The 15500-nt window shown below is 37.1% G+C and overlaps 1 protein-coding gene across 1 annotated transcript; it reads left to right on the top strand.

Moving 5' to 3' along the window:
* Positions 1–171: 171 nt before the first annotated feature.
* On the top strand, positions 172–4718 carry LOC126815916 (sorting nexin-30). The gene has a single exon (XM_050542018.2). The coding sequence runs from the start codon at positions 180–182 to the stop codon at positions 1608–1610; it is 1431 nt and encodes a 476-aa protein (XP_050397975.2). The 5' UTR covers positions 172–179; the 3' UTR covers positions 1611–4718.
* The last annotated feature ends 10782 nt before the right edge of the window (positions 4719–15500 follow it).

Raw genomic sequence — 15500 nt, 5'->3', positions numbered from 1 at the left:
TTATATAATCCTGTATAAGCTAGCAAATGTAATTTTGTAGTTTTGGAAATTAATTATTCTAAAAGAGCAGTTTTACTATAATCATTCAAGTCCCGTGTCTTTACAATTATTACGGAAGTGGTTAACCGCGGAAATAACTGAAGATTTCCGATTGCTAGATTTTATTGTAATGTGACAAGATGGCCGAAGAAACTGCAACTCCCCATTCTGTTAAAGATGATGCAGAATTAGACTCCTCTCCGACTAAGGCTGCAGATGAAAATGTTAAATTTAGAGATCCTTTGTTATCAGGTTTCGACCGTGAAAGTGATGACGATGGCATGGAGAGCTTAGACCTGAATGCTTCAATAAAATCGGATCAAACAGTGTCAAGAAGTTCCAGTCTGATTGCAAATTTCAAGTTAGATGAGGATGCAGATGCTGAAACCAAAGATTTATTTATTGTTGTCGATGATCCAGAAAAACATACTAGCACCTTGGAATCATACATAACCTTCCGGGTGCAAACCAAGACCAATAGAAGTGAATTTGACGGTGCTGAGCTGAGTGTTCGGAGACGTTATAATGATTTTTTGTGGCTGCGACAAAGGCTGGAAGAAACGTACTGCACACATCTTGTACCGCCTTTACCAGCTAAACATAGCTTAAAGAGATTGGATCGATTTAGTCCAGAATTCTTGAGAGTTAGAGAGGGTGCACTTCAGAAATTCCTTACACGTCTTGCAGATCACCCTGTTTTATCGTTTGACAAGAACTTGTTTGTATTTCTGACAGCTAAGGCCTGGGAGTTCCAGGCCCACAAGAAACAAGGCTCAGGTATTTTTTCAAGAGTAACAGATTCCCTACATAATATGGGAGCCTCTTACATGATGAAGAATCGACCACCAGAATTTGTAGTTATGCATGAATACATTCAAACATTTGGTGAAAAACTTGGTGTAATGGACAGAATTTCACAAAGAATACTGAAGGAGTCTACAGAATATTTAACAGAATTAACTGAATGGGCACCATGTTTTATGCTGTGGGCTAACTCAGAAGATAAGTTGAAGGCGAGTCTCCTGGCCATGTCCAAAAATATAGAAGAGTGCTGTAAGGAATTAAAAGACATGATTGATTCTACAGAGGATGATTTCGCTCAGCCGTTGAAAGAGTACATTTTGTATACAGAATCTGTGAAAGGTGTTTTAAGAAGAAGAGATGCTATGCAGATGGAGTATGACATGATCGTGGAAGAATTAGCTAAAAAGAAAGAGGAAAGAGAGCAAATAAAGACCTCAGATCAGACCTATTCTATTGGGGCTTTCCTTGGTAAAGATCCAGAAGATGTTAAAGAAACCAAAAGAGAAAAATTAGAACAACAATTGGTAGATCTCACACAACAGATGGACATGTTGAATGATAGATTAGTCGTGGCTAATGCAGATTTAAAAGCGGACATGGAGAGATGGCATATTAACAAGCAACGCGACATGAAAGAAATATTTCTGAATATGGCTGAGAGAAATATACAATACTACGAGAGGTGTTTAGAAAAGTGGGAGAATACAGTTCGTGATATACATCCAAGAAATGAAAATGCAGAAGATGGAATAATTGTTTCTTCATAATATTAATAAAATGATGTTGTTATCACAAGCACAAACTATTCATTTAGACCACAATTCCGATTTTGTCTTTTAAGTTAAGGATGAACTACCGTACAGTGGGTATAAGACAATAACCACTTGGACTTCACTATAGTGCATACCATTATTTCAAATAATATACAGGCAATGTGCCAATCGTACATTATTGTATAAGAAGAGATGAAATATTGGACTCGTGCGATTTCATTGAAATGCATGTGCGGGATAGTGTCTGCGCTTTAAGTTGTTTAATGGTTTCAAGCAAGACATTGCATAATAATATATTGATACAACACTCAGTCTGATTAAAACACAGATCCTATTTCGTTTCATTTTTTATAGATTTTTAAAATTTCGTTTTACTTGTCTTTACTACACTAGGATCTAGAAGAGTTGTTATATTACCGGCGTTTTGGATGATGTAAGGGATTAGCCAATGTAACGGTCTGTTATGGAGATTTTTTGACGTGAGGTACACGGAACTGTGGGTAACCCACTAAGAACATCAACACTGATTGCTTAATCAAATGTCTGACGTCATAGGCTCAAAAGCCGCTCGTATGAACCCTGGCATGACCTTCCACTTCAACCGGTGAGATCTTCATGTAGTAGAGGCTATCGAAAGAATTAAGATCAAAATGAAATGAAATATAGATCTGTATTTTGATTAGATTGATATAACAATTAGCGTGGTATCAACATATTACTAAATGTCTTGCTCTCGACGGTTAAACCACTTATATTTGAATCGTTCTAGTCCTGTAAATACACCAAGATTTTTGTAAAATTGACTTTTAGTTAGGAAAGGGATGTGTGTGAAAATGTGTGTCTATGAAGTTTTATAGAAGAACTGGAAGCTAATCATATCAATAGACTGCTATAAATATACACCAATGAATGACTTATGAATATTCTAGATTCATTAAGACAAATGATGTTGATTAGATGTAATTTTTACCATGCTGTGAGATATGGTTAATTATGGAAGAAGGTTGAATATATTGTTTATGATTTTATAATAGGTGTTAATCATGTTGTGCTATAGTATTTCTTGACTGTAAATATTAAAATGCACCATTCTGAATTCATTAAGAGAAATGCTGTTGATAAGATCTATTTTTCTCCATTGTGAGAGAGAGGTGGTTTATTCCAGAAGATGGTTGAATATAGTATGATTTTATAGGATGTTTATCATGCTGTGCTCTATTTCACTGACTATTTCTTGAAATTCACAGAATATTACCATTCAGATGGTTAATAAAATACATGTATGCAGTCACACCACAGTTTTATTAATACAAGTTTGCATCAGATAAATTTGATAGTTACATGTATTATGTCAAAGGCACGTAATTAAGCGTCAGGCCTGGAAATAGCAGTTTTAGATGTACCTGACAAAATGTCAGATACTATATAATGAAATAGTACCTGACATTTTCAACTTAGTGCTGGACATGTATTAATAATGTCAATAAAAAAGACAAATCAGTGCTGGACAAAATGACAGGCACCAGAGGTTTTGTGCCTGACAAAACCTGAATCTGTGCCTGACATTGTCTGTGAAAGGTGCCTTATTTCCAGGCTTGTTAAGTGTGTAATAATTTTTGAAGTGATTGAAACAAATTTGTGCTTATTTGTCTGAATAAATGAAATGGGGTTTAACATCCTACTTTTCTATATAGACTCAGCTAATGAAGACAGAAATACATCATACAGTTTTGGCCAGACAGTGTCACTAAGGCATCCTATTAATCGAATTCCAATTGTCAATGTGTACATTGGACCTTGGTTTTTCATCCTACCCGAACGACTACACACGGTTTCAGCTAAATATATCGTACTTATACTTATTAAATGTGATAAAATTGATGTTATAAATTATTTTGTTTTTTTTCAGTAACATTTTTATTTCTATTATGTGTTTTAACATACTAGGATTTCATGCAATATTGACAATAGATGTCTATAAATAGATTTTTATTCAATAAGGGACTGTTTCAAAATTTTGACACTTGCTTCCAAACAAATATCTTGTGGATAGATAGTCAACACCCCCTGTGACCCTGCCCCACTCCAACCTGTCCATCGATATTCAACAACCCCTGCGACCCTGTCCCATCCCCACCTATTCATCGATATTCAACACCCCCTGCGCCCCTGCCCCACCCTCACATGTGCTAATAGAGTTCGAAAATGTTGAAATTTCTGTTCATGATTCAATAAACAACCGATATTTATTTTATTATTTTCTATCTGCTGTGTCATTCAACCACCCATCCAGTTTCACGGGTTATACATTTGGACGCAAGTGTTGAAGTTTTGCGACAGTCCAGAATGTGTTTTTCACCAATAGATGTAATTTATTAAATATTAATCTATGTACACTGTATGCATCATGGTAATGTGACAAAATATACACCAGTATATCAGTATGGATGTAAAAAAATTGAATTTCACATGTTTGTTGATGGATTAATTAAAGATACATTATGTAAGATTTAGATCAAGAGCTAGCCATTCTTGCTATAATAGTTCGAAAATGGATAATGTAAAATGAATAATTTGAAAATTTTATTCAAATTACTCTATTGTGAGTGAAGATATTAGCCTTTAAAGGTTTGACAAGATGTGTGCAATAATTTCAACCATCGTACTGGTTGCTTGAAGCTAAGTCTCGCTCCTCCATTTTTAGCTTAAATCAAAATATGGCTGAACTGTTCTAATCTATTTAATATTGGAGAAATCCGATGCCATCGAGAGTTGAATATGAGCTGGATAAGTTAATTAATGTAATTAATGTCTAATTAATAATTTAGATAACATATCAAGAAAGACCTGCAATAGGCAGATTTAGCTCTTGCATAATGTATGTTTAATGTATGTATACATCATAGTAATGTGACAAAATATATGTCTATAAATCAGCATGGATGTAAAAAAATTGAATTTTGTTGATTGAATTAAATGTGCTACTTGTTATTGTAATGTGACCAAAATTTATGGATATAAAAATATAATGTGCTTACTTGTTAATTAATTGGTATATATATCAAATGTTATGTTTATTGAAATAAATATGTTGATGTGTAAGTTTATTTTCTTCATTTTAGACGAGAGAGAGAAATGTCCACTCGACACAAACTAGGTCATTTCGGGACTAACATGGTTTAATTTTATTTCCTAAGGATCTTTAGCAGTGGGAGGAAACCGGAGGACCCAGAGAAAACCCACGAGGTTGGACAGGTGACCCTATTCCTTGTCACGTACAACCGGGGATTCAAAACCACGCCAGTTGACTCAATGACAGGTCTTATGATACAGCGCGCGTGTGCTAACCAATCAGCCATCCAACCCCCCCATTTTAGACAAAGTAAGGTGTGGGCTATAATATATCATTCATAAAATGTGTTGACTGGGATTTTAGAAAAGGTGGTGAATGAAATGGGGTTAGCGTTCTACCTTCTGCACGGACTGGGCCAATGAAAAAATGCAAAACTTGTGTAGAATCCACGTTCAAAAGGAATATGAAAACAATGGACCAAAGGATCCGATACGGAAGTGTCCTTCACTAGATAAATATTAAAGTACATAAGCAAAAGTGACACTAACACTGTTTTAATCGTCAGATATTGTTAGACCAACATTTCGAAGAGGTACCCTCTTCTTCTTCAAGGTAATAAATAAAACATTGAAAAATGATGAAGGTGGGGTTATACTATTCAGTGAACTATCAGGGAAATTTAACACGTACACGTGAAATCATGAAGTCTGTCATTGAGTCAACTGGTGTGGTGTTGATTCCCCGCTTGAGTGTGACAAGGAGTAGGGTCGCCTGTCCAACCTCGTGGGTTTTCTCCAGGTCCTCCCACTGCTAAAGACCCCTATGCACAAGAAAATTATTGAAATAAAATAGGACCATATGATAGGCCCGAAATTACCTAGTTTGTGTCTTGTCAATTTGACGTTAAACCCCATTTCTCTCTCTTTATTTACAGCCGTTATCCCTTTTTTGCATGGGTTTTGGTTCAGAGAGAGAGAGAGAAATGGAGTTTAAGGTCCACTCGACACAGACAAGGTCATTTCGGGATTAACATATGGTTTAATTTTATTTCAATAATTCGCTTGCGCGTAGGGGTCTTTAGCAGTGGGAGAAACCGGAGGACCCGGAGAAAACCCACGAGGTTGGACAGGCGACCCTATTCCTTGTCACGTACAACCATGGATTCGAAACCACACCAGTTGACTCAATGACAGGCCTTATAATACAGCGCGCGAGTGCTAACCATTCGGCCATCCAACCAACTCCCCCTTTTGGTTCAGAACAATCTGATTAAAATACAGATGTATATTTCGTTCTTTTTTTTTATACTTTCGATGGCCTACACTACATGAAGATGTGACAAGTTGTAATCGAAGTTTGTGTCAGGGATTGATTAATCAATCAGCGTTGGCGTTTCTAGTAGTTTACCCACAGTTCTGTGTATGGCATACCAAGAAGTCACCGTAACAGAGTGTTTCATTGGCTAATCCCTCACATCATCCAGAATGTGAGTTATAAAACAACTCTTCCAGATCCTAGTGTAGTAAAGACAAGTAAATGCTAATTGGGGAAGTCACATACAAAAATCATATCAGAGGCTATATATTCCTTTGGGAGATGCCAATTGTAGGCATCTCCCTATTCCTTTGAACCTGGGCATAACCAAAAATTGAGATGGTCAACACCCTTCAGTATTTTTAACAGATGATTCTGACACTGGGCACTTTTTGGGAAAAGATTAAGATCATCGGAATGCTGAAAAATACAATGTTACAGTAATACGGTTACAGCCTACAGACCAAGGAATGCAATGGGAAGTAGACTCAAGTCTGGGGCCTGTTTCACGAAATTTTAACTAAGATAAAATCCAAATTTTAGTAATTTGATCGGATAATATTAGACTCATAAGCGTACGAGCCAGGGGGGCAGGGGGGGCAGCTGCCCCCCTAACTTTCGGGCAAGCTGACATTTCGGGCAGACGGGTAACATGAAAAATTTTTTTTATTTCATCTACTTGGCAAAATAAAGTGCCCGAAATCTAATATAACACTAATTTTACGGGCTGGAATAGCAGTAAAACGCGTTTAAATATTCCAAAATTTTCTTAGGGGGTCCATATAAGGTCAGCTCCGCTTCTTCGCCTCTCGAAGAAAACCAGCGCCGCTGTCTGTAAACCTGAATTTTTTTGGGGCATTTCTAGTTTTGCTTCCCTGTCATCGAGCCCTAATAAAACACTAATTTTATTTTTATTTTAATTGAATACTACGAATTTGTACTGAGTTGACTATGGATTAAAACATTTTGTCTGGAGCCACTCTACTTTGTGCGTCATTTTTCGGGCATTGATTATTATCTGTGAATGCAGCTGCAACAGTCTGATTGGATGGTTGGAATTCAGAATGGGATTTCGGTTACAAAATTATTGGATACTTTTGGAGTTGCTTACACGGGCTAGAATAGCAGAAAACGCATTTGCGGTGGTTAAATTTTCAAAAATTTCTCCGGGAGGGTGAGACCCCCATTCCCCGCGACGATTGATTGGTTGTTTGGAATTCGGGTCAGCAAGACAGGCTATATTGGACCAAATTGAAGTTGCTGTATTCACAGGCTGGAATAGCCGGAAAACGCGTTTGCGGCAGTTAAGTTTTCAAAATTTTCTCCCAACGGGCCCGTCTTCGTGGACTGTAAACGATTGATCTTTTGATTGGAATTCGAGCCAGCCATCTTAATAAGCCTATATTAGACCACTTTGAAGTTGTTTTGTTTACGGGCTGAAATAGCAGGAAAACGTGTTTGCAGCCGTCAAATATCCCAAAATTTCCTTGGGGGGGGGGGGGGGGGTTCCACACAAGGTAAGCTCCGATTCTTCTCTTCTCAAGGAAGACCGCGCCGCTGTCTGTAAACCCGAAATTTTTTCGGGCATTTCGGGTTCCTGCCCCCCCCCCCCCTCCCCAACTGTCATCGAGCCCGTACGCCTATGATTAGACTGATTTTAGTGCTTAGCCAATCAAAATCGAAGTATCTACTAAAATTTGGATTTTATCTTTAGTTAAGATTTCGAGAAACAGGGCCCTGGTACTTTATGGTTACAGATCACTAATTATTTCCACATTGACATCAATGTTAATTCTCGTCTCTTAGACTGGCTCTAACTTTTCCCAAAATCTTCGCAATGTTGAACGATTTCTACCACAGATGGAGCAACATGCGGCATCCTCTTGCTCAAAAGCAGGTATGTTGTTCGCCATGTAAAACTTGAGCTATACAAACTGGAAGTAGCATATAAATAAACTTGCCACTGCCCGCACTAAAATTCAACCAATCAATATTCAAATCCAATTTTTCTTCGATTCCACGCCAAAAAAGTCAACAAAGACCACCATGCGGGTAAAATAACTTAAATAACTTTGACCCTTACTTTGGGTGACGGCGTAGGAACAATTGGTGAGCTATATATGTCCATACCATAGAGTTATACAGAGCACAGAATTATAAATAGATGATTGATATTGAGTTATATAAAAATAGAGGATGGTTGGATGGCCGAATCGTTAGCAAGTGCGCGCTGTATCATAAGGCCTGTCATTGAGTCAATTGGCGTGGTTTCGAATCACCGGTTGTACGTGACAAGGAGTACTAGTAGGGTCGCCTGTCCAACCTCGTGGGTTTTCTACGGGTCCTCCGGTTTCCTCCCACTGCTAAAGACTCCTACGCACAAGGGAATCATTGAAATAAAATTAAACCATATGTTAGTCCCGAAATGACCTAGTTTGTGTCGAGTGGACGTTAAACCCCATTTCTCTCTCTCTCTCTCTATATATAATATAAATATAAGGTCCACACAAGTGATCTGCAAAGTATCATTTTTATTGGATATCGCCACTCGGTTGACAAATACAGAATCGTTGACTAAGAAAAGTGGACGCAAAGCAATTCATTTTGAAATGACCAGACCTCATGATTTGAGTAAAAAAAAAAGTGTTGGTTTTATTAAAAGGAGAGAAAGACTTAAAGGGACAATAACACTCTTGCTGGCTTGAAAGCTCCAGAAAATAAATAATATCTCTATCTAAGTACTATATGTTTAAGTGTCCTACCTGTTGTGTAAATTATCCATTACATCCTATTTTACTTGTCCAGAGGATTCGAAAATGTTTTTAAATCGAAGTTTCATTTGAAAAGGTTTACGTTAGACGTTTCAAACCATTATGTTGAATTTTTCAAAATTTTTAAATAAGGTGTGTTAAAGGAGCTAAATCGTTAATATTTGGGACCTAGAAATTGACACAAATGGGTCGCAACGCATACAATAATGTAATATGAATGTATATAAATTGATTTACATTCAATCGTTTCTGTTTTTACTGTAATTTCAAATCAGTTAGGTTCGGCGAAATACGCCAGTATTCTCAATGGAATTTCAATCTCTAGCGTCTGGTTTTTCCAGTCTACGCCGATAGTATTTATTGGGCATGCTCTCCAGATAAGAATATAGCGTCACCGTTTGACATGCCTTGTGGAATACCAATTGTAAAATGTTTAATTTGTCTTAAATATTGGATATCAGAAGGCCATCTTTTCCCGGTAAGATCACAACATCAATGTTGATTTAAAGCGACAAATAAATCGTGTTTTCAAGGTCGAAGATTTTGGATGATACTTTAAGATGAAATTTGTATCATCAATTAATTGAAATATTCTAAAATAGTACAATTTGTTGACCAGAATAAAGATTGGGACATATTATTCAGTTACAACAAGAGTGGTATTGAGCCTTTAAAATAACGCTGGCCCTTACCTCGTGGCTGACGGCGTAAGAATTCGGTGAGCTGTATCCTAATAGAAGCGCTTTTCTATGGTTAATAAAGAGAGTTGCCTCCCATACATACAAATGCTCATCTGATAATAGTCCGCAAAATTTCAAAAGAATTAAATTGACGCGTAAGCTTTTTTTCTGCATTTTAGACACAGTATGATGTAGGCTATAATATACCACTCATACAATGTGTTAACTTGAATATCAAAATCAAAAAAAGTTGGTAAAGTGGGGAATAAAATATTATGGAAGTCATTATTGGGAAGCTCTTTTCGATGGTTAATAAATAGAGTTGCCTCCCATACATAAGTTCATAATAATACCTGTCCATAAAAATGATTTGTAACCGAGTACAATAACTTGTCTACGATATCACCTTAGGTGGAAGTGGACGTAAAACCCCAGAAACGAACGAACGAGTACAATAACGTTTTAGATGAATGTAAGGCGGAGAGAGAGAGACAGACGTTCACTTTAATCTTTAGCTGTTGGGAGGACACCAGAGTACCCGGAGAAAACCCACGAGGTTGGCCAGGCGACACCAATCTTTGTCTGACTTGAAATGAAATGGGGTTTAACATTCTACTTTTCTGCACCGACTGGGCTAATGAAGACGGACATACGCCATACAGCTATGAGGGACATTTTACCCGAACCATAGGCGTACGGGGCCATTCTCAGTTTGGCCGAGGGTGAGTAGGTGGTAGATTGAATCAATCATTAACTAAAACGAGTTTTCCACAAAGCTGTGACAGTTGTTTATTTTTAATTAATTACACAAAAACATAAATTAAAAACAACATGTTAAGCAAAAATTAACTTAATGATCCCCATTCTCTGACGTTTGTACCCGAAAAACGGAAATACATTGACCGAAAATGTACGGCTCACAAACAAAACTCCAAAATTAATGCAAGCGTATTTGAATGTAGTAATATTAAAGATACATTATGGGAGATTAGATAACGAGTTGGGAGTTCTCACTATATTAGTTAAAAACTAGGTAATGTAAAGGCAATTTGCTGAAAATTTCAGTCAAATTGATCCACTATGAACCGAGAAATAAGCGATCAAAAGTTCCGCATAGCCTCGGTCATCATTACTAAGACGATACGACAAAAATTTATAGTCTCTATTATCCATTTAATCGTTAAATCGAGAAGGAAAGTTATGCAGCAAAATGGATCATAATCCAACAAATATCGCAGGCTAGCGTTGACATCGAGAGTTGATTATGGTCTGGATACGTTAATTAATGTCTAATTAATAGTTTAGATAACATTTCAGGCCTAAAGAAAGACCTGCGATAGGCAGATTTAGCTCTTGCATAATGCATGTTTAATATATTTGTAAATAATGTTTTTGTCTTATATCTGTAGGCCTACATGTATAATTGTGGGGAAAGGGTTTATATAGGCTCCCCAATCCTAGAATTCAGTAAAATAACTTTTATATTAAAAAGAGAAAGAAACAAAGAAACAAAATAGTGGTTTGAGAGAAAGAGAGAGAGAGAGAGATATTAACGCTCACTCGACACAAACTATGTCAATTTTATTTCAATAATTCGCTTGCGATCCTACTCCTTGTCACGTACAACCGAAACCATGCCAGTTGACTCAATGACATACCTTATGATACAACGAACACGCGCTAACCATTCGGCCATCCGACGTCCCCCCCACCCGCTCCCACCATAGGGATGTTATGGGCACTCAAAGCGCGAAATAATGATATAGACATGTGATATCAGTTAGTACTTTGCATCAATGAAATTGATCACAATACGATCGAAATAATTGATATAATAAAAAAACTCTTTTACGTCTACGCCTCGTCCAGGGCTATTTTACATGTACGTCATCATGGACGAGTAGACCCCATTCCTTGCCAGATTTCCCCGTCCTGTACCACTGAAACCTCGCTGATATATATTTTCTCGCCCAACAACCGGGTCGAACCTAGGATCTCGGATTCAGTGCCTTAGTAACAGAGCAACAAAATCCAAATGAAACCCTTGCACGTTGAGTTTTAACAAACATGTAATTCTTGCACATTCCTGATTGAAATAACTCTGAGAAAAAACTTTCTAAATAAATTCCAAGACATTATATTGGTCAATCTGGTAAATAAAGCGTATTAATCTTTATATAAATAAAAATTGTTGACCAATCTTTGCGGGATCAGCCTAGTAGTGGGCCTATGTCCTTTAATGTGACCTATTATTATATGAAATGGCTTACATTTTTTTTTCTGTTGAAATTGAAAATGCCTCGTCCTTATTATTATATACCAACCCTAACTCAGTTTCTTTGTGTTAATTTCGTACCAATTTCCAATTTGTTTTTGAACAAAGTTACACCAGCTAGCGACTCTCTCGTCTCCGCCATAATTCGCTTTTAGTTCCTTGGCCTAACTATCCGCCATACCGTAATGAACATTAACCAAATTATTTCTGCTATCGATATTACGATTACGTGTTGTTATGACTCGTTTATATCTAAAGATAATTAAACAATCAAAGAAGCCGAGAATTTCTATAATACCACCGTCAATTGAATTAAATGTAGGATGTCTATCGCTTCAACCACAACAAACGATTTCTGATGGCTTGATAAGGCTATTAAACCGCAAACCTGACCTCTTGGGAGATTTTTCAAGAAATTTTGTAAAATTTACGAAGATGATTTCTGATAATTTTTGATTGATGGGAAATATTCATTAAAAAATGGACACCATCAGTGATTGGCTTGTGCCAAGCCGCAAACTCTATTGGAAATCGTCGAGGCGTGATAATTTCCCTCCAAGACGATTATTTGCTTGTAGCGGTACAAGAATTCAACATCTGTGCGAGTCAAACCACCGAATAAAAGAAAACACATTTCCCGGCAGGCGGAACAATCAAAAGATATCCGAATGATTAAAAGACAAACAAAGAAGTACATTATTCAATTAGATGAATTAGTTTTGTATGATATTTTTGCAATTAGTGGGATGTGGCACCAGTAATGTCAACACTGATTACAATGTATGGCAAACAATATTCATTTTTAATACCAATTTTATCCAATCTTCAAGCCACAAGCTTTACGTATAAGAAAAGAAAGCATGACGCACGACACATTTTGATATCTTTTCATGGAATAAATTAGCATTTTAAATTTCTTAAATTTAAATTTTCCCAAGGAAGTGGTTAATAAGACACACGTTGATGAAATGTATTTATGAGAACCCTTTGTAAGAAACGAATTGGATCAAGTTACCTCCGCTGTTGATTTTGAGCTCCTTTTTGGGATTCGCAGCTAGCTGTACTTGTCAGCCCCCCGTTCTGCACCACTGACAATAGGAAACCACGTCGGAAAATCCCAATGAACTTTCTCGGCCAATGCAGGGAGATATGAATGAACTGTGATACTAACGGATTATACATGTAACTTGATATGGACTGGACATTATTTAATGTACGACCTATATACTTTTGATGAAATGGGGTTTGACGTCCTACTTTTCTGCACCAACTGGGCTAATGATGTATATAGTTTATTCTGACACGAACAGCTGTCTGGTCGTTGGGATGGAACGGAAAACCGAGGTCCCGTGTTTTTCACTGGCATACACGTAAAAGATCCCTTGGCAGATGGAATTCGATATAAGAGTAGGCCATAGTGCCGCTGCTCAGGCAAAATTTCCGTCATAGCACACTGTATGGCATATCCCGTCTTCATTAGCCCAGTCGGAGCAGAACAGTAGGACGTTAAACCCCATTTCATTTCATTTCATATAGTTTATTGTATTTAATTTTTGACACTTACTCTTTTTTGTTGCTGAAATTAAATTTGAAAATACGAATGGAAGACTAAACTGACTGAGAACATAACCAAACAAGGCTAGATCTAATTTTTAAGGCTAACTCAAGATTTCGTCAAGGTCGCTGAGATGTAAATAAGGTAACGACACGTGATTGTTGGCGAGATTGTAGATTAGAGTTAGGGTAAGCGTTAGGGCTAAGTCCAGGGTTAAGCGCTAGCCCTGTGAACATCTCGTGACTTTTGACCAAACTTGAAGTTGGCCTTTTTAAATAGATCTAACCAACAAAACAAATTCAGGCAGGCTTAATCCCGTCTACATCTTTCACGACTCCTTAACAATTTATATGAGTATAAAAATCACCAGAAAGAACAAAATATTCCACAGAATACCTTTGAAGATGCAGACAGACGAATAAATCACGTGATAAGTATGCGATAGTGACAAAAATGTGAAGGTACTAATTTCTTCTTATAAATAAAGATTGCTTATTATAATTTGCGCGTGTCCTCCTCGTGGCTTTAAGAGGACCACCTTCTAAGATGTATCAGTTGTCCACCTTTTGATGACCAGTAAACAAGATAAGGGAGATAATTTAATTCGGCCATGGCGACCAGCGCGTGCCCCATGCTACTTACCTTCATCATTGTAAGTATGTTGTTATCACAAAGTTTACAAAACAATGGTATTGATGGTTTTTATCTTCCACACAGGCCACGTGCTGGTTATATGGTCAGTGTTACCATTTAACCACCACCAGGTACAGAAATAATGTTGTTGTTGTTTAACGTCCGCTTCCACCGAAGTTGATATCGCAGACAAGTCTCTTTTTTGTTATTATCTTAGCGCATGCGCAGGGGTCTTTCCTGTAGGAGGAAACCGGAGTACCCGGATTAAACACACGAGGTTGGGAAGGCGCCCCTATCTCGAAACCACAGCCGCAAGCTAAGGGTTAGGGCTAGGGTTTGATATATTCTTTGCTTTGGGTTATGGCGAGAACTGGTGTTATTTAGTCTAATTTACTGTGCACTAAGATGTCGTTTAGATTTTTATTTTTAGAATTTACAATTATAAGTTTCTGTGTGAAGATTTTCAGGTGATTTTCCTGGACATCATTATAGTATTTTCTGATGATTTTGGATGCACTTGCTGCTGTTGCGCTAAATGGGACTACAAAAGGGGCTATTGCGTTAGTCGTATGAATATTCAAACCTTGGCGGGGGGGGGGGGCAGTTGTTTTCAGTTTGTCAATCCAGAATTTTTCTCGTTAGTCTAAACGTTTTAATTTCTTCTGGAGTTTCAAAATCGCTCTTAGTCTTTACTCTTTTCTATTGGCGTGACAATGAGATCGGAAATGTCATGATTTGGTTGGTTGAAGTCAATTGAGACCGGTTTGTCATTATCTGAAGAGCATGCGCAATAAATACCATCTGTGTACACTAGAATAACCAGACGCCAGAGATTGCCATTTGATTGAGACTTCTAGGGTATTTTGCCGAACATAATTGATTTGAAATTAAAGTAACGATTGAATGTAAATCAGTTTATATTCATTCATATAACATTATTATATGCGTTGCGACCCATTTGTATCAATTTCTAGGTCCCAAATATTAGCGATTTAGCTCCTTTAAACATACATGAGGCAAGAGCTAAATCTGCCTATTGCAGGTTTTTCTTTAGGTCTGAAATGTTATCTAAATTATTAGACATTAGTTAACTTAGCCAGACCATAATCAACTCTCGATGGCATCGCTAGCCTGTGATGTTTATTGGATTAGGTTCCGATTTGCTGTTCAACTTCCATTCACAATTAAATCATGAAATGGATAATCGAGACTATGTTTTTTATCCTACCGACTTTAGTAATAATGATCGAGGCTAGGCCGAAAATTCAATCGCTAAAGCCTCGGCTCATAGTGGATCAATTTGACTGAAATTTGCAGCAAATACCCTTTACATTATCTAGTTTTTAATTATTATAGTGAGAACTGCCAGCTCGTTATCTAATCTCCCATAATGTTTCTTTAAAGATAAAAGATATGCGAGAAATCACAGATAGACATTTTTTTTAAATCGAGTTTAACTTGCGTGCTGTCAATGATGCATTGCATGTGGATTATACGAAAATAAAAACAACAATCTATGACTGACATTTTTATCCCCAGCTTTCATATAGGCTTATACAATACTCTTGGAATCAAATCAATAT

This window comes from Patella vulgata, chromosome 3, assembly GCF_932274485.2.
Source record: "Patella vulgata chromosome 3, xgPatVulg1.2, whole genome shotgun sequence".
NCBI lineage: Eukaryota > Metazoa > Mollusca > Gastropoda > Patellidae > Patella > Patella vulgata.
The sequence above is the reverse complement of the archived record's forward strand: the minus strand, read 5'-3'. Positions and strand labels throughout refer to the sequence as shown.

Bases quoted from the DNA above. Each gene is read 5' to 3' on its own strand.
- LOC126815916 (XM_050542018.2), top strand. From the start codon at position 180: ATGGCCGAAGAAACTGCAACTCCCCATTCTGTTAAAGATGATGCAGAA.